This window comes from Mus musculus, chromosome 3, assembly GCF_000001635.26.
Source record: "Mus musculus strain C57BL/6J chromosome 3, GRCm38.p6 C57BL/6J".
Lineage (NCBI taxonomy): Eukaryota > Metazoa > Chordata > Mammalia > Rodentia > Muridae > Mus > Mus musculus.
The window spans coordinates 142,875,608-142,898,765 of record NC_000069.6 but is presented as its reverse complement, the minus strand read 5'-3'; the positions used below and the strand labels follow the sequence as shown (position 1 = coordinate 142,898,765).

Here is a 23,158-nt window from a genome sequence, read left to right as displayed (position 1 = left end):
TACCAGACTCATTGATCTTTTTCAGTATGCCCAGACAGCATCAATGGTTTCATTAAAAAATTCCTAATTGATTTGAGATATTTTGTAGTAGTAAAAGTGATAGGGCTTCGTTTATTTATTTTAAATTTTATCTGCATCTATTCTACACTACACAGAATTTATCCCTGTGCAAAATGTTTAGTTTCTTCAGTTTCTTCTGGGATACTGGTTTTTTTTTTTTTTTTTTCTTTTCCTTTTCTCTGCAACCTCCTCTTCTGGCTTCGGGTCAATTTGTTCTTTTTCAGTGAAGATCACCTCAGTGTGACAGGGGACTTCATGTATGGACTAATCTAGCCATGAGCTTTGTTTTAAGTTCATGGGTGCATCGTAGTGACTTTGTTCACTGGCTATGGTTAATGGCAGAGAATCTACATTTAAACCCTTAACTTCAGGATTACTCTCTGCATTTTTAAGCATGTGTAGCAAACATGCAGCATTCTTTTTGGGTCCAGCCCCACCATTTGGCCTGGGTGCACCTACAGACTTCTCGACTCCACTGCCAGAAAGGCACACGTGGCTTCTTTAAAGTCACATCCTTCAGACACTTAGAAGGCTTTCTGGAAAGCCTTTTTTTTTTTTTTTCTTAAAATTAACACAAAGATTTGAACCTCTTGATTTACATGATTTGAAAGGGGTTTCTGGGTCAATGGAGTACAGGTCGCCTCCGGCACTTCTGGGAAGAGGGCAGAAGTAATAGGGTTCTAAAAGAAAGCACAAGAGCACAAAAGTGACAGTTGTTTGTATTGGCAATACATTTTTCTTTTTTAAATTAGTGTATAAGTGTACAAAATAACAGATTTTATTAGGCATTTTCTAGCATACGTCAGGTACCTCAACCGTGTTCACCGTTCATCATCCTCTTGGCCCGCTGAGCACTGGTACTCAAACCTCCCTCTTCTCAAACACTCCCTTCCACGTATGTGTGTTCAGTTTGTTTTCGTCTTCTAGTTGAGATTCCACACAAGAGAGAAGATGTGCTATTTATTTGTCTGTGTCTGGCTTGTTTTGCTTAACAGGATGCCCTCCAGTTCTATCCATTTTCCTGAAAAGACACAATACCGTCCTCCTTTATGTGTGTGCACATATTTCTTAATCCATTTCCCTATCAAGACTCACCTGCCTGGTTCCATAATTTGGCTATTATGTATAGTGCCACAGTAAACATGTGTTTTCTACCACTATTATACGCTGCCGTAGAGTACTTTGGAAGTTCACCCAGGAATGTTATGGTTATTGGGTCATTTGGTATTAAGTACAACTATTTTTGGTTTTTTTTTTTTTGTTGTTTTTTTTTTGAGCAACCTCTATTCCAATTGTCCATAGTGACTACACAGTTTGCATTGTTACCTTGAGTGTAAAAGGTCAATCTTTTCCCTGTAACCTCACCAGAATTTGTTCTTTTCTTGGTGCAGCCATTCTGGCTGAGGTAAGATGGAAACTCAAATCTTGGATAAGGATGTTGAGTGCTTGTTCAAATACTGATTTTTATTTATATTTCTTTTTTGAGAACTGTGCCTATTTGATTTATTAATCCGATTGCTGATTGGATAATTTGGGAGATTTGGTGTTTGGGGTTCTTCAAATATTCTAGATATTAATTTTTTGTTTCAGGTGTGTTTGGCAAAGATTTTTCTCATTCTGCAAGAGAGTCTTCATTTGGCCAATTATGTCCTTTACTATACAGAAGTTTTTAGTTTGTCATTATTCTGCCAACATGTGCTCTATTTCCTGACTTACTGAAGTCCTGTTCACAGAGCCACAACCTATGCCGAGTACGTGAAGCATTTCCTCCACTTCCCAGTAGTTGGCTCAAAGTTTCAGGTCTTGCATTAACCCGGAACCATTTTGAATCTACTGTAGCACAGGATGAGATGTGTGGGCTTGGATTTAGTATTCTACATGCAAATATTTTTTAATACTTGTTTTTATTTTACCTGCATTGGTGTTTCGCCTGCATGTATTTGTGTGTGATGGTGTTAGGTCTTGGAGTTACAGACACTTGTGAGCTGCCATGTTGGTGCTGGAAATTGAACCCAAATCTCCTGGAAGAGTAGTAAGTGCTCTTAACCACTGAACCATCTTTTCAGCTCCACAAACATTTTTTCATTTTTTTTTCATTTTTATTCTATTTTATGTGCACTGTGTTTTGCCTGCATGTATATGTGTGAGGATATCAGATGCCCTGGAACTGAAGTTACAGACAGTTGTGAGCTGCCATGTGGTTGCTGGGAATTGAACACCAGTCCTCTGAAAGAGCAGCCAGCACTCTTAACCACTGAGCCATCTTAACCACTGAGCCATCTCTCCAGATGCAACACCGCCCCCCCCCACAACATTTTTTAAAGCAGTATTTATTATAGAGGTTGTCTTTTCTCCAGCATAACACCTTTGCCACTTTTGTCAAAATTCAGAGAGCTCTACCTGGGAGCTCCTTTCTGAGCACGGCATTCTGTTCTGTTCATCTACTTGTCTGTTTTCTGTGCCAGGAGCACACTGTTGCATTACTATAGCTTTGTTGTATAATTGGAAACTGGCATTGTTAGACTCCTTACACTGCCTTTTCTGTTTAAGATTGCCTTGGCACTTTCGGGACTTTTTGTGCTTCCATAAAGATTTCTAAGTGCCTTTTCTCTAGTTGTGTGACAAAAATGTCATTGATATTTGGGGTGGTTTGAATATGCTTGGGCCAAGAGGTGCTACTATTTGGAGGTGTGGCCTTGTTGGAGGAAGTATGTCACTGTGGGGGTGGGTTTTGAGACCTTCTCCTAGCTGCCTGGATACCACAAATGCTGCCTTTACCCTGCATGTCTTCAATGAATTTCAGGTAATCTCTAATGATGCTGAATAGAGAACATGGAGAAGAGGTAAGGGCAGAAGGAAGACACAACCGTATACTGAGGAATACATCTTGCCACTTACATTAGAAACTGCTAGTTTGTCCACAACCCGTCGCCACCAGAGACCACATCAGTTTCACAGCAAATGCAGCAGGAAAAAAAATATTGAGAAAGCCCTGTCTAGCACACTTCAAATCTCTCCCAGGAATGTCTTATCTTTCATCTATTAACACAGCCTTAGGCCAAGGATGTTCTTTATGAACTGCGTGTGGATACGATATCAAGTCTTTAACACTTTGAATGAGCTTTGGTTTTCATAGGTCTTTATAGCTACTGGATTCATTTACCTTTCAAAGAAAAACAAGCTGACTGCATGCATCATGATAGTCAGGGAATTTAAATTCTTTTGGCACTAAAGTGATCGGGAAGGCAAAAATTGAGATCAACTTTTGGCAAGGTACCTAGGGCAAGTGAAACATGTCCTAATGAAAAACGATTCATTCCGAGACGTTAGACTACACCATGAATCAGTAGGAGAAAGAAAAACAGTGGGAGGTTAATGGGTTTAGAAATATGATTCAAAAGTGAAAAATAGAAGTTATGTAAAAACCTTAATAGGCTATAAGAAATCATTCAATTTATTATTCTATTACTATGGTCACATCATATCCAACCCAGGAGTTAAAATTGAGAATTTAACTAATTGGTGCTGTTTAAGCAAATATAACTGCATTTTAACATTTTGTAATTGTATGTAAATGGCATCTACGGCGTTTTAACATATTACAGACTATGTAAATGTAAATAACATCTTTACCAACAACCGTCTTAAAATGCATATTTTTATCATCATGATAGACGTTTTTAACATCTGTCCCCTTTTATTATTAAATATAGTGAAATTTAAAGTTGAGCATGATTTGATATCAGAGATCATAAGATAGTTTATTACCATAATGATTTTATTAACTCTTCAGTATTAGATACCGTGTTTTTTGTAGATCAAGTCAAGATGACATGAATGTTTAAGTAAATAGTCACTTCAAATACAGACTTTTTGTTAGCATGGGGAAATGATGAAAGGTAAGAAAGTAAGCTATATTTCTGAAGAATTTATAGTAAGACCAATATAACACAGAACAAAACCAAGAGCATGTCAAATTCTGTGTGAAATCCTTTAAAATATCCCTACTGCCAATGGAATAGTGTCTACAATACTACAGATTTAGTAAAAACTCAATTTGTCAGATTGATCATTTTTATTCTTTGTTTAAAAATAGCTCTTAGTTTTCCATTCTTAGCACATAAAAAATAGGAAGTGTCTTTAGCAAGTGAACTCAGAAGGAAAATCTTGAATCTCTTCTCTACAGCTCCAATTTCAAGTCAAGCGACTAGGTGTTCACATGGCTTGCAGCTAAGTCAAAGTTGTCTAAACTGCTTTGGAGGTCTTTAGCAGATTGTTTTCAGCACAGTCTAAAACACGGCCCGAGATCCATCTTGCTGGGATCTCATAAGCCTCCTTCTAGTGAAGAAGGACAGTGCTTGAACCCTCTGCATCGGTCTCTGAAGAAGACTTGGGGAGGATTTCCTATGAGGGGTAGCACAGCCACACAGCTGAGTCTGGATTTAAAACTGCTTGCATATGTGTGTAGTTAGATACCTTAAAAATAAGCAGCTTATAGTTAAACTGTTAAAGCAATACACAGATCATGTGAATTATCAGTATATAAAAATAAATATGCAAATGACTATAATACACTTTTCCAAAATAGCATCTTTAATGGGGCACCTTTCATAAAAATCTTTATAAAGCAATGTACTTTAGCTTGTTTTATATTTTAGAAGTGCTTATAACTAGTGGTTCTTATTTTTAAATAGAAAAATGTCTTTCTAGCCACACCTGAATTCATGATATATGTGCACACAAATAATGGGTACTTATAACCCCGCTTACTGTAAATTAAAAATATCAATTAAACAAGTTTTTGTAAGCATGTGATACTTATCAGCAGTCTCTGATATTGAATGCTCTGGGATACAATATGATGGTATTTATTTTTTTCACACAAAAAGCTGTAAGTCTATACAGAAACTCAACACTCAATACAATTGGCTTCTATAACTTAAAGCACCTGCACTAAAATATAGTATTCAGCAAATATCATAAAACGAGTGATTAAACTATAAACGTTCATTCTTAATTGGGTAGATAATTTAAATATTTTAGAAAATTCTATCCAGGGCACGTTTGAGAAGTGGGAGTATTTAAATATACAACTAAGGCTGTACTCCCTAAAGATTAATTGCACCCGATGTCCTTCACTCCCTTTAAAAATCAAATAAGAAAACCTTTGTATTACGCTGAAACCTGATGTGGTTTGGGGACTTGGTCAGGGTAGAGGAAGGATTGTCTCTTTCCTTGATGTCTATAGCCTCAAGCTGGAGGATTTAAACAACCCAGAGCCAGAGACGATGAGAACCGAGATATATTAATGACAGGGTTAACAGCTTGGCTCAGCTATCACGACTGACCACAGCATCAGTACATGGTCCCACCTTGGGGCTTCGTGTTCTTACAGAATGGTCTCTGGGTTCTAAGATGGTGCCAGCTAAGAGAACATGTTCCAAGTACTTAGAACACTTTTGAACTGCCACACTCAGTTTATTCTAGGTCCTAGCGGATCCTGTAGCTATTGATTTGGACTTACAAAGCTTGAAAAGTTGAACGCTTTGCTGATACCAAAATTCACGGAATATATAGTGGGTACTCTTAACTCTCCATGAAAACCTTGACTACTTGAGGAGGAGCTGTGGATAGGCCCATGACATTCGCTCAGAGACATTCCTCAGCTCCATCTGTAACTAGATATGATCAAGTGACTACCTTCTTACAATGAAATGTGACTGGGAATGTCTATTTTTGAGTCTTAGCCTCAAGACATAGAACATTATTACTCTCATGATTTTCTTCTCAGAAAGTAGGTCATGGAATTCCCTGTCCTGCTTTCAAATACGCAACTGCAAAGAATGCTGTAATGACTAGTGGAACAACAAGGAAGAGAAGACTAAAGTCCCTTACTGGCCTTCCAGGTCAGAGTCAGCCTGACCACTCCCACTGTTCTGTGCAGTCCAATGCACAAGCATTTCATTACAACAAAATTCTTTTAAATGGGTTATTTATGAAGAAAAGCACTTAATTAAACAAACAAAAAAATGAAGCTCACAGTTCTCAAGGCTTGAAGTTCAAATCACTTCACCTCTGTAATGAGGGTCACTCCTTGGCTGCACTGCTTCATGGTGGATAGTGATGGCAGCAAAGGGTGTCAGAGTAAGTGGTCACATGTGATACCAGTCTTGGTTGTCAGTTTAACCACAACTGGATTCACAAAACCCCAAGTAGCTGAGTACACCTGTGAAGTATTCTTAATTAAATCATTTGCAGTGGGAAGACCCACTGTAAATCCAAATCTTCTGAGGTAATGTGGCAGTTTGGATGAAAATGGCCCTGCTGGGTTATATATTTGCATGCTTAGTATCAAGTTGGTGAAGTGTGCCTCTGTTGGAGGTGTGTTGTTGTGGTTGGGCTTGGAGGTTTCAAAAGTCTACTCCAGGCTCATTGTCTCTTGATCTGCCTGTGAATCCGGATATAGGTTTCACCCACTTCTCCAGCACAGTACCTTCATGCTGCAATACACCCAGCCATGATGAAACTATAAGCAAGTCCTCCATTAAATGCTTTCCGTTCTAAGAGTTGCCTTGATTGTGATGTCCCTTCCCAGCACTAGAGCAGTGACTACGACAGATGGGAAGATTAATCTTAAATCTTGGTCACACCTTCTAGTGGCAGCCTAAAGAAAGGAAAAGAAGAGCCAACTTCAAAATTCCAATGTACACTGAAGGACAGCTGAGGCATCTAGCCTCCAGATGGAATAATTATTGGATTCTTGGATTCTCTGTTGGTAGACAGCCATTGTTGGACTAGCTAGGCCACAGCCTGTAAGAAGCCAATCTAATAATCTTCATATATATCACATATGTGAATAATATGTGTTATATATGTGCATTCATACACACATTAGTTCTGTTTCTCTAGAGCATATATAATACATATGTGAAGCTTGGAAGCAAAGGATGGTGAGTAGGGTTAGCCTTGTTTCTTCCAAAGCAGCCTCAAGCGAGAACGACCACAGGCTTACGTAAGGATTGCCTTTACTCTCAGGAAGTATCTCCATGACAGTAGGCGGATTCTTGAAAGGTTCCACAGCCGTTCCCAGCAATGCCATTTGAGGCAGGCTGCAAACACAGGGAGCGCTGAGAGGACATAGACACATCCAAAGTGCACTTGGAGGGAGGAGAGGAGGACATCCCTGTGTTCTCTCAGGCAGTGTTTGGGAGTCTGTTACCACAGTTTCATTATACACATAGGAGCCTGGTGCTGAGGAACCAACTGGAGGAAGTAAGTGTCCCAAGGGGTTCTTGGTCCTCAGCACTCTGGGTGTTGTGCATGGTGAGAAGTTTTTGCACCTATTCATCTGCACAGCCATTTCCAGTTGCTGTTTGCTCTAAAGTAAGCACTGGTATAATGGGCATGTTTTACATAGGCATTCTCCTGCTCATGTTCCCTTTTCATTCTGACAAAGACAACTCAAAATTTTCATGTATTAACAACTTCTCATGGGAAAAACCCATGGCACTTGCTCTGGTTTGAATATGGTATGGCCCCACTTAAGACTCATGTCGAAATTTGGTTCCTACTATATAACAGATGATTTGGACATTAAAAGAATGACTTCTGGGTGCGGTGACACATACCAATAACCCTAACTCCACTTTGGAGACTGAAGCAGGAAGATTGAGTTTAAAGCCAGAATGGGCTACGTAATAAGACCCTATCTCAATAAATTAATACCTGAATAGGGAGCAGAAGGGACTAGTGCCTTTCTCATGAGACTATAACCTAGTTAATTCTCATGGAACTGGATCAGATAGCCCTACAGCAGGCTATCCTAACTGAGGGTGTGCTGGATAGCTTTATGTCAACCTGACAGCACACTAAAGTCACCTGAGAGGAGGGAACCTCAATTTAAAAAATACTTAAGTCTTAGTTGGGGTTTCTATTGCCGCAACAAAAACACCACGACCAAAAAGCAAGTTGGGAATGAGTTTAGTAAACTTACACTTCTACATTGCTTCTACAAAGGCAGTCAGGACAGGAACTCAGGCAGAGAAGGAAGCTCCAGGCAGGAGCCGATGCAGAGGCCATGGGGAAGTGCTGCTTACTGGCTTGCTTCATAGGCTTGCTCAGCCTGCTTTCTTATGGAACTCAGAACCAACAGTCCAGGGATGGCACCACCCACAATGGGCTGAGCTCTCCACCTCTAATCACTAATTAAGAACATGCCTTACAGCTGTACCTTAGGGAGTAATTTTTCTCACTTGAGGCATCTTCCTCTCTGATGACTATAGCTTATGTCCAGTTGAGATAAAACCATCCAATAGAACTTCCATTTGGATTGAACTATAAGCCAGCATGTAGGGCATTCTCTTAAGTAGTGATTAATGGGGTAAGGCCCAGTCCATTGTGGGTGGTGGCATGCTTAGGCTGGTGGTTTTGAGTTCTCTAAGCAGGCTGAGCAAACCATAAGCCCAGTAAGCAACCATAAGCCCATAAGCCCTCATGGCCTCTGCATTAGATGCTGCCTCCAGATTCCTGCCTTGTTTGGGAGCCTGTCCTGACTTCCCTCAATGATGGACTACAATGTGGAAATGTAAGCTGAATAAACTCTCCTCCCCAACCTGCTCTTTGGTCACAATGCTTCATAGCAATAATAGAAACCCTAAGGCAGAGGGTGTCCCTTTTATGTTTTGTCTTTTTTATATAGGAATGTTTGACTTTCTGCTTTCTTCTTTGAGGTAAAGCAGCATGAGGTCTTCATTAGGTCCAGCCACTTGGATGTGGACTTTGCAATCTCCAGAACCTTAAGATACAAGATCTGCCTCTACTTTATACCTTACCCAGTCTCAATCGTTTCCTTATAGCAACAGAAAATGATTAAGACAGGGTAGAAAGTCAGAAGCTCTGAACGCATGGAGATCTCATTCACACAGGATATTGCAAGTCCGGTCATCAGAGGCAGCCCTACAGGTTAGCTAGTCTCCAACTGTGGTTTGGGGGACTGCAAAAGATACGCAAGTTCCAACCCACTTTTATAACAGTATTAAAACGGCAATTATCTTTTTCACCCTTAATGACATCTTTTAGGAGATGAGAGAGGGCATAAGACCATTATTTTAAAGGTTAGATGTAAGCCTGTATAGTTTTGTGTTTTCATACTGCATTAGGGGACTCAGTGGTTAAGAGCACTGACTGTTTTTCCAGAGGTCCTGAGTTTAATTCCCAGCAACTACATGGTGGCTCACAACCATCTGTAATGGGATCCCCAATGCCCTCTTCTGGTGTGTGAGAAGATAGCAACAGTGTATTCATATATAGAAAAAAAATAAATCTAGAAAAACAAACAAAAAACCACCCTTCCTTAGTTTTGACTTCAGAAGATGTAACTCATCAGGTCTTTGATAATATCTTAAGAATACAAGACATCCTCAATGTTTATATTATTTCCAGGTGCTAAAACAAAACACAGAATAGATGGCTTACCAAGATAGAAATTTTAGTTTCTCACAGTTCTGATGTCAGGAAGTCCCAGAGCATTCTGCCCTCAGGGTTGTGTTTCAATGAGGGCTGTTTTCCAGGTGAAGACTCCAGGATTCTTAGTGTACCCACACTGTACACAAGAACACAGGAGTTCTCTGGAGTCTCTTCTACGAGGACACTAATCTCATCCATGAAGTGTTAATGATATGAAATTTCTCCCATGGACTGACACGTTTGCATTGTTTATGGAGGTAGAACATTATGCATATGTAAGACACAGGGCAGTAAGTCTATGGCCACTAGTGGTTGCTACCCATTTCCAAGGCAATCTTACCTCATGCCAGAAGTCCCCAACGTCATGGACAAAGCCACAGCTGCTATAAAATCATGAGCTTGAAACGATCTTTCCTCCCTGTTTCTTGTCAGGTATTTGGTCAGTGTCGACAAAAATAATCTAGCCTTTCTTCTTACGGCCTAAGCACTGGCCAACCCACCTCCTGACATCACATCTGATGTTAGGATTCCAGGATATTAAAGTTAGGGTGGATTTTCAGTCCCCAAGACTGAGGAGGATTATATTAAACACTTTACATATAAATTATGGCTTCCAGTCGTGTGCTTTTATGGACTCCTGAGGGAGCCAGTAGGTCTCTGCATATGACCAATGACTTGGTAGTGTAGGTTTTTTTGTGCCGTTTCTTGGGCTCTTTTCCTTCTTTTTGTTTATTTTGTCAATTTGCAGTATGTTAGATAGTCTTATCTTTTATTTTATCATTACTCTCTAGAAGCATGTTTATTTTCTAATGACAGCAAGGGGTAGATCTGGATGAGAAGGAAGGTGGAGAGGAACTGGGGAGAGTCGGGGTAGGGGGAATCATAATCAGGATGTTATTACATGGTAAAAACAAAAAAAAAATTAAATAAGATTTTCAATAAAAGAAAAAATAAACTGTAAAAACCAAACTTTAATTTCCCAATTGTGGTTTAAATGCTTTTTCACTACTTTAGACTTCAGTGAGCATGTATCAAAGAAGGATGTGGAATTTTCTGATGGAGAACTTTTTATATACTTGGAAGCAATTTCCCAGTAATTTTATTTGGGATAACCACCGAGGCATCAGGATCTGAGAACGATCAAAGTCCAACAGGAAAAGGAAAGAGATTCACTTGTTTCTGCAGGGTAGGAACAGAGAGGTGGACTCAGCGTGGAAGTGAAAGGCATCAGAGAGTACAGCGTGACATTTGTACAAAGTCAGTGAGCTCTGGAGATGCTGGAGAAGCGGGTTGATGACTGGCCACGGATTGAGTTCCTGGTCCACAACAATGTCGGCACTATCAAGAAATACAGGCAATGTGGAAGCTGTGGAAATGTATGTGGCAAAGAAGAGTAGCAAGCATGTGAAGAGAGCCTGCCAGAGACCGATGAAGACTAGAGTGGAAGAAAGAGGCTCCAAACTTTAGAAGCTCTGACACTGAACACCCAAGGCAAGGATATTTCGTTCTCTGGCTAGTGAGTTCCTGGCTAACACTGTTATACATTCAGAAATATAGAGAAAAACAGTTATTTACTAGTTGTAAAAGACTATATTGGGCTATATAAAACATGCATGCCTTTCTAGTGATTAAAGCCTAAGAGAAGAGCTATATTATATGCACTGTAAGTGCCTATAAAGTGTGAAAACAAAGTACTGTGGCAAGGCTCCATCGGGCATAAGATGTAATTATTATTTATAATCTGTCCATGTGCTTGGGTTGGGATCTTTTGGGAACAAGTACCAGCCAGTGAAGGAGTCTTCAGAAGCCAAAGCTGCAGCAGATAAACTGTGCTGGTGTGCTTCTATGCTCGTGCAGCAGATAAACTGTGCTGGTGTGCTTCTATGCTTGTGCCCTCCAGTCAGAACTGTGCTCACTCTTTCACTGGTGGTTATGCCCTTGACAATCCAGTTAGGTCAGTATGGGAAAACACACACACACACACACACACACACACACACACACACACACACACACACACACACACACACACACGTAAACACATACATATGCACGCATGCTCACATTTAAACATCAAGGAACTCTCAAAGAACCCCCCAAATAAGCATCACAATAGGACTTCCTGGAAGACACAAGCAGCAAGCTTTGTGCTTCACCTCCCTTCTGGACAACACAGATTCTCATCTCTGCTTCCACTTCCACGTCATTTTATGCTATTTTTTGTTGTTGCTTGAGGCAAGGTCTCACTATGTAGTGCTGTCTGGCTTGAACTCCCAGTGCTCTGCCTGTAGTGTGCTGGGATTTTTAAAGGCATGTACCACTAAGCCAGGCCTTCTTACCTATCAATAAAATGGGTGTTTTTAAAAGCATTTTCACTGCCATGACACTATAAAATACAACTTTGGAGGTGGAAAACTGAATGGACCTAATTTTCTTCCTCAAACTTAATTCTCTTGCCTCCAACCTATTGTTTTCCTCACTGTGTTCCAGCGTGTCTATTAAAATGGGAAATTCCTGCCGCTGCTAGGATAAGCCTTAATGTGGCGTGGAATCCATTTGTTACTCACCTGCATTCAGCTCCTTGGTTGAGGTGTTCCACTATGTTTGAGGCTTATGTACCCTGACCCTTGCTAGTCAGCATACAAAAGTTTGGCTGCTCTGTTGGTCTGGGTTCAAACTGAAGATGACAAGGAACAGAGCCACGAGGGCATACAGCAGGAGACAACCTTAAGATAGCACAGCTTGTTCTGCCGGAGGTGCATAGTCTTTGAGCTCGCATACTGCCCCATCTCTTTGTTGTAGCTGGTTCTCCTTTCAGTAGTTAGAAACTTGGTTCTATTCTCTCTCCTTGGAGTTGGCTTTAACATTTCTTCTTTTGCCCACATTTATCCTACCTGCAGTGCTAAGAATCCAGAAAAGGATTGCTTGACCTTTGTGTAAAGTAACCTGAGCAAAAAGGCGCTGTGGCACAGGACTGTAACCCTAGAACTCAGGAGGCTGAGGCAAGACGACTGCAAGTTCAAGGCCAGCTTGGCAATTTAGCAAGATTGTCTCCAGTTAAAAGTTAAAGGGGGGCTGGAAGTGCACCTCAGTGGTACAGCACTTGCCTAATACTGGCAAGGCCCTGGGCCAACTAGGAACCACAAAAAGCAAAATAAAATAAGCCTGAATTTAACTTGTCATTACTATGTCTATTTCACAAAACAGCAAGTTCCATGAAGACAGAGCTTGGCTATGCTTTAGAACCACAGGGTAGAAAATGACACCCAGCCCTAGTACTTTCTCTCTAGTCTTGCATCTTCAAATTCCCATGCAGACTCAACTGTAAACGGATCTCAGTACTCCAGTTTACTGGAATATCTAAATTAAGCTCAGCCATCATGGCTTTAGAGATGTCTTCTGGGGGGGCAGGGGGGAGAAAATTTCCAGTGTAGTGAGTCCAATGAGGGCTGGACTGATAATTCTCAAACCTATCTGCCATAATCACCACAGCTGAGTTAACTCTTCTTTGCCCTGGACCTCATGCTTTCTCTCAGTTATCCGCAGAGGGTGTACAAAAGAATGATTTTGGTAAGGCCGATCTTAAGGAAGGAAAGGGGATGACAAGATATTCTTTTAAAATTTTCTTGTGTATTTGTGTGTACACACAATTGTGTAGGGGCACACACTCATGTGTGAAGGAAAGAGGTTAAAGGTTAATCTTTCTTCAGCTGCCAGGGTTTCTCACTCACCTGAAACTCAGCAAACTTGACAAAGCTTGGCTGGCCAACGAGCCCCAGAGATCTGCCTGTTTCCTCAGGCACCCCCAACCCAGCATTCCCATTATAAGTGTGCACCACTGTGCCTGGCTTTTTCACCTGGGATCTGGGGGATACAGGTTTCTCATGCCTGCAGAGCAAACACCCTCATGACTGTGCTATCTCCCTGACTGGCCAGGGACTCATTTTGTCTTCCTGAGATTTACTGTCATTACCATTTACTCTCTGGACACTGGACAGACAGTTCATCTGAATAGCTGTCTGTTTCAACAGGACTGAAAAAGCACAATGTTAATTCTACTACAATTTCCCTAAAAGAACTTTCCTAAAAAGTTCTGAAAGGGCATCAAAAAGAGGAAGACAGAGGCAATTGAAACTGTGTGTGTTTATCTCTATTTAAAGATCTTTAAAATATCTTTGAAAAATTTAAAAGATTCTGTATAATGAGTGACACAAACTAGGTATTTTAATGACGAAGAGAAATTTAAATTACCTTGTGTTTTTGTTCTTGTTAAATATAAACTAGACTACAATAAAGTGAACTGTACTTAGGCTTTTCTAAGAACACTTATAAGCAGGGCTGAAACACACCTGAACACAACACTTCTGGATCAAAGTGATAAGCATTTCCATTACAACTTTTTAAGCATGCACCCCTCTGATAAGTGTGATTCACTTTTGACTATCTTCCCCCATCCCCACCTACACACACACACACACACACACACACACACACAGAGAGACACAGAGAGAGAGAGACAGACAGACAGACAGAGACAGACAGAGAGAGAGAATGAATGAATGAGACTGACTGTGAGCTGAGTGGTAGCTTTTAGCCTAAGCTAATTTGCTTTCCAACTATGATCCTGCAGGTCTTCTGTCTTCCCTTTGGGTTGTACTAGTTTCCCCAACACAACTAATTTCAGAAAAATGTCCTATACTATTAAAGACCTGTGCACTTGTTTACACTTGCAGATGATTTGTAACATTAAACTTTTATACTGGTTTTAACACTAGGACTATGAAAGATTGAAGTCTTTTCCTATGGTACCTGTCTGAGGGTCATAAGGCTCTTTGAATTCAGTTTATGAAGATTCTATTTTAAAGCACAGTGCAGATTAAAACCAGCCCAGGCGGCAAATGGAATGCCAGTTCTAAGACTTAGTTCTTTTCCTACATCACTTAGTACAAGTACTATTTCCTTCCCAATTAGCTAAACTGGGGTTTATTATTTTGTACTTACTGTGAGAGCTAGGCTACATGTTTGTCTCCTAGGTTCAAAATTCCATGCTGCTGAAATGTGAACATTTTCTCTTTAGACCTTAATTTGTTTTTCTAAAGAACACTCGTTTTTCTCTTTATATCTAAATTTGTTTTTCTAAAGAAATCTTATTGTGTTTCTATTTGTCTAGCATCTATGTAACCCTTGCTGGTCTGGAACTCATTATGTAGAGCAGGCTGGCCACAAGCTCACAGACTTCTGCCAGCTGCTGCCTCCCAATTGCTGGGATTCAAGGAGTGTACCATCACACCTGGCATTGCACAAATACTTCTTAATAGTTAGCCACTTGTTATGTATATATGAAGTTTCTCATCTCTTTCCTGGAGAAAAGTAAATTATAAAAAAAGAAAAAGAAAAACATATCAATAGGAATCTAGTGACCCACTTTAAATGGTAAGTTTTGTTGTGTATACTTTACAGTAAAAATCATACTACCACTTTGTACCTACCATTTAAAATTGTAATAGTGTTTTTGGACACAACACTGCTTCCTCAAGAGGACTCCCCACTTACTTGTTATAGACTCTTTCTTAAGACTACTCATAACTCCAGGGCCTAACTCTCTCTGTTAGTTACTAGGGAAGGTAATCATATAACTTGGCTTCTCCCAATGTTGTTAGTTCCTTGTTGCTTCCTTGATTAATAAGCCTCCATTTTAATAGCAGGAGTTAAAAATGTTACTCACACTATAGTAAGTATGAAGACAAAGTAATGTGTCTCAGATTTACAGCTCTGCCATTCTTGAAGCAACGGTTAATTACAAGCCAATTCCAGCTCTAGCAAAGTATTTCACACTCTGCAGTATGATGAAACTGGATGCGTGTTTACAAATATTTCACTTAAGCTATAAGCAGTTTCTAGAGTGAAACAGTATTCCTAAGACGACACTTGGCGAAGTAACAGTGTTCATCCATTAAACGCATTCTAAAGTTGATTATGTAACTTAATAATTAAGGCACTTGTTGCTTTTATCATTTTCAGCCCAGGCAATTCATTAAACATATAAATAGTAAAACTTTTGAAGTACAGAACGGAAAAGTTTTGCCAGTATATTGTGAGCCGGAGTCACAGAACTCTAGATTTTCAATGATTTCTGACTTCAATGATTTCTGAGACTCTTGGAGAAAAATCTGCAGGAGCCTGCATCAATGTCCCATGAAAGGTAAAGTGCTTCTCAGACTTGTAGCTACCCACCTGAAACCTGCCATACTCACCTAAATAGCCATCACCACTTTGTCCACATTGCTTTGAACCAGCTATATTAGATGCACTTAATCTTCAGAACCCCAAGGGAAGCGTTTACCGAGAGTGTCCACTCATTGATTAGACAAAAAAAGTATCTGTTGATACTTGTGATACATAAGTGTTACTTGTAGAAGTCCATTTTCCCACAAGTTACACTATGTTACTAAGTAGACTGTGCTACTAAGTAGCTAATTCCGATAGGCTGCTAAGTAGCTAGTTAAGGCTCACTACTAAGTAGACTCTGCAACTAAGTAGTTAGTTCTCATTTATACCTCCCCAAGTAAAGTCGGCTTTGGCTCCTTCCCGACGCTGATTCTGCCTCATCTCTTTCCATTAAACTTACGTTGAAAAAAAAAAAATCAACAAATGAGCTAAGTCAGCTTTGAGCTCAGTAGTTTTCTAGTCCCAACCACAGAGTTCAGGGTAGCGCTCGAGGAAAAGGCAGCCCGTGGGGACTGCTCGGAGCAGAGGCTGGCGCCCTGACCACGCCCACTTCTCCCAAGGGCCTCTTCCGCCCGGGTTTGGCTCGCGGTGCACCTTACTGGTGGCGACGTCGCGCGAGCCAAAGGCGAGAGGTGGACACGCTTCGGCAGGTGGGGGAGGGAGGAAGCGACAGCTCGGGGTGGGCGGGCGGGAGGGCGCGGCTCCCCAGCAGGGAGGGCCGAAGCGAGGCTCAATCTGCGGCCGGCCGGAGGCCAGACCTAGCGTTCGCGCAGAGCCGTTAAGCGCAGCCGCGGTGGGTGTGGTCTGCTCGCTCGACTTCCCGCCTCCCGGCGACGCGAGCCCGGGGCCTTTCGCCTCCCTGTCATCCGGGCCCGCCCAGAGTCCGCCCCGCCCCGCGCGCCTGGCCCTGGGGTCCCCGCCAACCCTCCTTGGCTTCCCAGAGCCCGCCCAGCAGGGGGCGGGGCCCCGCGGCAGTCACGTGCGCCGGCAGCCGCCAAGCGCGGCCGCTTTTGCGACGCGGTGACAGCCAAATGGTGCGACAGGAGGAGCTGCCGCCGCGGCCGCTGCGCCCCGCACCGAGAGCTCCGAGTCGGCTCCCGGCGTCGCCCTGAGGGAGCGGCTGAGGGAACAGAGTCCGGCGGGCGGCGGCGGGCGGCGAGGGGAGCCGCGCCGCGAGGGCCCTCGCTCCCCGCCGCTCTCCATGAGCCGCGCCTGCAAGCCGGGCCGCGCCTCCATGACTCCCTAGCTGCCGCTTTCTCTCCGGTCCTCGCCCCCCGCCCGGCTCTCCCGTCCCGCCTTCTCCCTCGGCCGCGCCGCTGGGCGCCTTCAGGTGCGGAGGCCCGAGCGGAGCGCCATGGCGTCCAACCCCGACCGGGGGGAGATCCTCCTCACCGAGCTGCAGGTAAGGGCCGCGGCCCTGCGGGAGCGCCGCCCGGGGAACCCGGGAGGGGAAGGCGGCCGCGGGGTCGGGGTCGGGGACGCTGCGCGGCGCGGCGCGCCCCTGGCCCGCTAGGTGTGGAAACTCGCGGGGTGTCAGGCCGGAGCCGCCTCTCCGCCCCGGGACCCGGTCTCCCGCGCGCGCTCTCGGAGGCCACCGGGCGGCGGGACCCCGTCCCCGCGGGCGGGGCCGCTTACTCGCTCGGGTCCCCTCCGGGTGTCACCGCCCCGCCCTCCCCCCAGCCCCGCTCCCTAACTCCTTTGAATGACTCCCAGGCTGTGGGCGGTTCCCTCCCTTTCCCCTCCGACCGCACAAAGAGCGCCCCCCGAACTTGAGCCCCCGAGGGCTCGCTCCGAAGTGATGGCCTTGCGCTGCCAGCCGCCTTCAGGTGACCGCGAGCCCGTAGCGTGATCTGCGGGCCGCGTCTCTCTCCCAACTTTTCCTTTTGAACTCCGTGAGAGAGAGAGAGGTGGTCCCTCGGATGGCTCTCCCTGCTCACATCCGGAAGTTCAAATATTGATGCTTCCCCCCCCCCCCCACCGCCCCAGACTTTCATTTTCCCTCCGGTTTGGACACAAGAGAGAGAGAGAGAGAGAGAGAGAGAGAGAGAGAGCGCTACAGAAGTTGTTTACAAACCAGAGAACTGTTCATTAAGTGAAAACGTTAGGCAGCACATGTCCGCAGAAGATAACAAAATAGATGGCGTAATTAGTGTAGTCGGTGTCGAAGCAATATTATTCTTTCCTATTCCCAGCTAAATAAAGTAAGCCACGATTTTTGTTTTGAGATCTCTATGGAGTAGGAGACTTTAAGTTTATCCTGTTGGTTACTTTTTCATTACTTTGGAGTATTCAAGAGATGTTTACATCTGGATTAAAATTTTGTCTCTAAACTGGGTTTGTTTTGTTTTAATGTATTGATATTTTGGCTACTCAAAGATTAGAGGTGAGAACGGAGACACTTGCATTTCTTTTGAATGCATTAGAGGGTTGATTTTTTTTTTTTAATTACTAGTTGCTTCAATGTTTAAATTTCTTTTTGAAATGCATTTCTTTCTAAAGCTCATTATAAGCCTGGTATATTCAGGCAATCAGATGTAAGTTTAAACACATTGCTATGATATTTGCAATATCTTAAAAATTACAGACTTCAGCAGGGTACACTAGTGCACTACTGCACTTGTGGAATCCTTTGGAAAAGTAAAGTTGAATTTCCTGTCACTTGAAAATGCCACTATATAACCTTTTAACTACAGTTAGCTTTTAGTGAGCAGCTCTTCACAACACTCATTTGCTAACTGAATAGATCCTTTTTAAAAAATGTACATGCTTCTAAAAGTAAGCATGTACTTTTGGTCTTAAATTTTTTTTGAAATAGCATATAATGCCTTATTTTGAAATATGAAAAGCACACGTTGATTTTGATGAGAAAATGCCATTAAAATGGCAGCATTTTTTCCTTTTTTTTTTTTTTTTTAATCAATGGTGTTAGAATTATAAAGTGTATGGCATCCTTATATTTTCTGGGGGTTGGCATAAATGGCACTTATTTTGGCATTGTAACGGAAAGCATTTTATTGTTATATTTAGGACCTTTTTATTAGTAAGGTCAATTTTAGCAGTAATGAGCAGTTAAAGAATGATAAAAGCCTTTAAATATGACAATTTAAAAAGTGGAATCAAAGGAACACCCAATGCAGTTATGTTTTATAAAAAGTATAGCTTCCTCTAAAAACTAGTTTTACCAAGTGGTACTTTAATAATAACTTTTACATTGTCATTATCTATCAAGGACATTTTTCTTTGTTTATTGTATTCTCAGTTCTAATAAAAGTTATTGCATTTAAAGTTTATTATGTTTACTAAAATATTTATATTGTTTCCTATCATCACTTAAGATACATGGCCATAAATTTACACCTCTTAATAAATCTACACTTATTTCGTCTAGTCATGAAAATGTACGTTGACTTGCTATTTGCCAAAAGTTTACTCAAAGAGTCATTTTTTTAAATCTTCTAAATTGTTTGAATTTATTTAGATGGAAAATTAGCTCTTAATGATTTTCTGGCAAACACACTGTTTAGTAGGTAACCAGTTGTAAGATGTGTTTAGTGGCTGAACACTGTTACTTCACCATCTCTTGTCTTAATATTGTTTCCCTCTAGATACTGATTACAATGTCAATGACATATTTATTTATTTATTCAGTTTCATTTTTTAATCTTACTGCAGAATTTGAAATACTTTGCTAGAACTAGAATTGACTTGTTAATAACCTTTGCTTCTAGAAAGGCAACTTTGTAAATCTGAAACACATTATTTTGTTTTCATCCTTACTATAATGTGTCTGTGAGTATCATTTTTAACTCTCACTGATAAGGTGGAGGCTTATTAAACAAGAAAGCATTAATAGGGTGCACATTAACTTTGTTAGCCAGAGACTTGAAGCCTTAAGGAAGAATATTTGTTATAATAAAAACAAAAACAGGCTGTTAAAAATTTAAACAGTTTCTAGCTTGTATATAATAATATTCCTACTTTTTAAAATTTGAATCTTAGCAGGAAACTTATTTTTGTGAGACAAACAACAACAAAAAAAACCCTAAATTTTATTTCTAAGAAAACTGGGATTAATGAAAAGTATCAAGAATCTCCAGACGACTATATTACTTCAAGAAAACACAGAACCAAATATTGAGTAGAAGAAACTATTTAAAATAATTTTGTTGATACTGTTGATTCATCTCCTTTATCCGAGTTCCTAAAGTGTTTGTTTGGGTAAAGGAAGTTTACTCAAGAGAAAAGTTATGGTAGGTAGTTACCTTACATTACAGATGTCCATGTCCTTTGAATACCTGCAGGACTTTGAATATCTGCAGGACCTAAACATGACAGGGTGATTTTTACTTTCTAGAATAGCACAATCACATTTGTACTGGTAGAGAGTTTTATGAAAGTGCAAATAGCAGTATTTGCTACATACCAGACATTGCTCTTAGGTATCTTTTATACCTATTTGACATTCACAAAGATCTAGTAGGGTAAGATATGTTGCTTTTATTTTATGAATTAGGAAACTAAGCTCAAGAGAATTAAGTTGTCAGGCGTGGTGGCACATGTCATTAGTTCCAGCACTCAGAGGGAGAAGCATAGAGAGTGCTCTGAGTTCAAGGCCTGCTTGGTCTATATAGTTAGTTTCAGGATAGCCAGAGCTAAATAGTGAGATGCTGCCTCAAAAACAAAAAACAGGAAAACAATCAACAAACAAGAATGTTAAGTAAATTAACATTGGGTTGCTTTCTCAAGTGACTTCATAGTTTAAATTTTAAGTTTGTTTACAACCTAGTTCAATGTTGACATTAGAAGATGCTCGGAATATTAATAGGAAGGTTTCATTTGTTACCTTATAATGAGGACTGTCTTGATCATTTTATGAGAAATTTATTATAGTTATTGTCATACTCAATTACAGTTAACCTTTGTATCCTCAGGCTCTTCATTCATAGATTCAGCCAAATGCCACTGCCTACCAAGTGATGGGATCTCTGAGTTTAAGGTCAACATGGTCTATATAAAATTACAGGAAAGCCAGAGCTACATAGGAACTATTAGTCTCAAAGGGGTGTGAAGGAGTGGGGGAGGTAGTGGTGTATGTGTATCTGTGTGAGTCTTTGTGGAAAAATGGAGAGATGGCTCGCTGGTTAGGAGGACTGGCTGCTCTTCCAAGGGACCCAGGTTGAATTCCCAGCATCTACATGGCAGCTTACAGATACATCTAACGCCACCTCTAGGATTTTGACGCTCTCAGATATACATGCAGACAAAAACACCAATGCACATAAAGTTAAAATCAAAATAAATAAGTCATTTTTTAAAAGAATCAACTACTTCTGTACTGAGCATGCAGAAACCTTATTTTCTTGTCATTCCCCAAACAATAATAGCATTTGCATTTTACAAAAGGATGTGTATAGGTGATATTACAAATATAATTTTCCTTGAAGTGAATAGGGAATTTATTCTCTGCCACTTCTAAATCTCAGAATTCTTAGTGCTTAAATTTTGTATGTGAAATGGTATAATATCTGTTTATAACCTACAGTCTTCCCTTTTGCCTTCAGTTACCTGTAGATTGTTTGTAGTACCCAATATACATTTGCTAAACTACTGCATTATAAAGATGAACTGATACACAAGAATTATATAGAATTGATAGTAAACTATATCCATTTAAAAGATTTGCAACACCTACTTTATTTGCCTAATTAGTTAAAGGTTTACTGCCTGGGCACATAGGTATTTTAATTTATTGGAAAGTAATTATGATAGACTTTGGAATTTACTTTTTGTTCTAGAAGATTTGCCGCCTACATGCTAATGTGTGCTAAGTAGCATGTATTTTTATACATTAGCCTTTTTGTTTTTTCCTGCCCTCTAGTTACAAAAGGTTTGATTATTTTGGCTGTTTCAGAGTTTTCATTGAATAAATTACATGTAATTCATTTCTTTTATTAAACCTCAGGCATACACACTACTGAAGCACTAAGTGCCATACTAAGTACCACCACTTTGCCTCCTCCAATATCTATGCATTGTTTTCCTCTGTCCTGTCCATGATCCCCGACTTCACCTCCTATTAGACCCAGATAGTCATCACTGAGAATAATGTGGGTTAGTCTCTTACTTGGGCATATATAGATTGTATAATCCTAAAAGATGTGTCCTTTACCTTAGTTTTTATATAATTGTGTTGAATATAATCTTGGGTTTCCACCTATATTAGATAAATGTATTCATATTATTATTGTATATTACTGTAGTTGTTCAGTATAACTGCTATATATTTAGTTGAGTGGATATCTTCCATTGTTGAATATTTGCATATTTAACTCTTGTTAATATTTATTTTTTTGTTTCCATACTTGTGAGTGAAGATATTATGAACTGTCTGTACGTGCTCCCCATGTATGTTTATGAAAGACTAAAAGTGTATGTAGAGGCTCAGTTGCTGCTTTAGAGGGTAGGTGTGAAGGCTTTTGGCATTAAGAGGTGATGTTGAACTCCCAGTGGGGTTATATGAATTTATACTCATGCTAACAAATACATGTGACTAAAGGTCTTTCTCAATATTTGATATTGTTATTTTTAACTTTTACAAGTCAGAAGGCCATAATACATTGTCTCGATGATGTTTCTGATTCTCATGCTATAGATTATTTCCCTTGTAAAACTTACCTTTATTATTTTTAATCATGTGTAGGTGTGTGTGTGTTTGATGTGGGTATGTGCATTTGAATGTGCCCACAGAGACCAGAAAGAAGCATTTGGATCCCCTGGAGTTGGAGTTACAGATGGTTGTCAGCCTTCTGACGTGGATGTTAGGAACCAAACTCATACCTACCCTCTGGAAGAGCAGCAAGTGTTCTTAACCACTGAGCCATCTCTCCAGCACCCTTAGAAGATTTCTTTTTGTTTTGTAGACTTTTCTATTTTTCCTTCAGTTGAATTCCTTTTCTTTTCTTTCCCATCTTTCTTTCTTTCTTTCTTTCTTTCTTTCTTTCTTTCTTTCTTTCTTCCTTTCTTTCTTTGATTTGTAAGAGTTATTTGTTGTCTTTATGCTAAATAGCTATATATTGTAAATATCTTCTCAGTTTTTAAATTGTAACCTTTAGTTTAGGGGATTGTTTAGGAGGAACAGTTTTATCATTTTGGCAAATATTAAGAATCATTATGATCAACAAGCTTGTTATTATCTGTTGCAGATTTGGCATAAGAAGAGTAACAGTATAGTTTATGTCTGTGGATTTGTTAACTTTCCAAGTGAAAAGCCAGCCCTAACCAGTTGTATAAAATATTATACATGTCACACATGCTAGACACTTAAATGTTAGTTGACTTAGAGTAAACGTAGAAATAAATAAAATTATTTATGTGAGTAGTTTATCAACTCATTTCCCCATTCCAT

At 40.6% G+C, this 23,158-nt stretch overlaps 1 protein-coding gene and 1 long non-coding RNA gene across 2 annotated transcripts in view; one reads left to right on the top strand and one right to left on the bottom strand.

The window, feature by feature from the left end:
• Positions 1-4,119: 4,119 nt before the first annotated feature.
• Positions 4,120-16,271, bottom strand: 9530052C20Rik (RIKEN cDNA 9530052C20 gene). The gene is made up of 2 exons (NR_152127.1): positions 15,780-16,271; positions 4,120-6,724 (listed from the first exon to the last, which is right to left on the bottom strand). It is a non-coding gene; the product is annotated as an RIKEN cDNA 9530052C20 gene (long non-coding RNA).
• A 490-nt stretch (positions 16,272-16,761) lies between these two features.
• Pkn2 (protein kinase N2) overlaps positions 16,762-23,158 on the top strand; it is a 91,103-nt gene continuing 84,706 nt past the window's right edge. Inside the window, exon 1 of the mRNA NM_178654.4 lies at positions 16,762-17,155. Within this exon, the coding sequence (NP_848769.2) occupies positions 17,108-17,155 (48 nt within the window). The 5' untranslated portion in view covers positions 16,762-17,107. The remainder of the gene's footprint in view (positions 17,156-23,158) is intronic.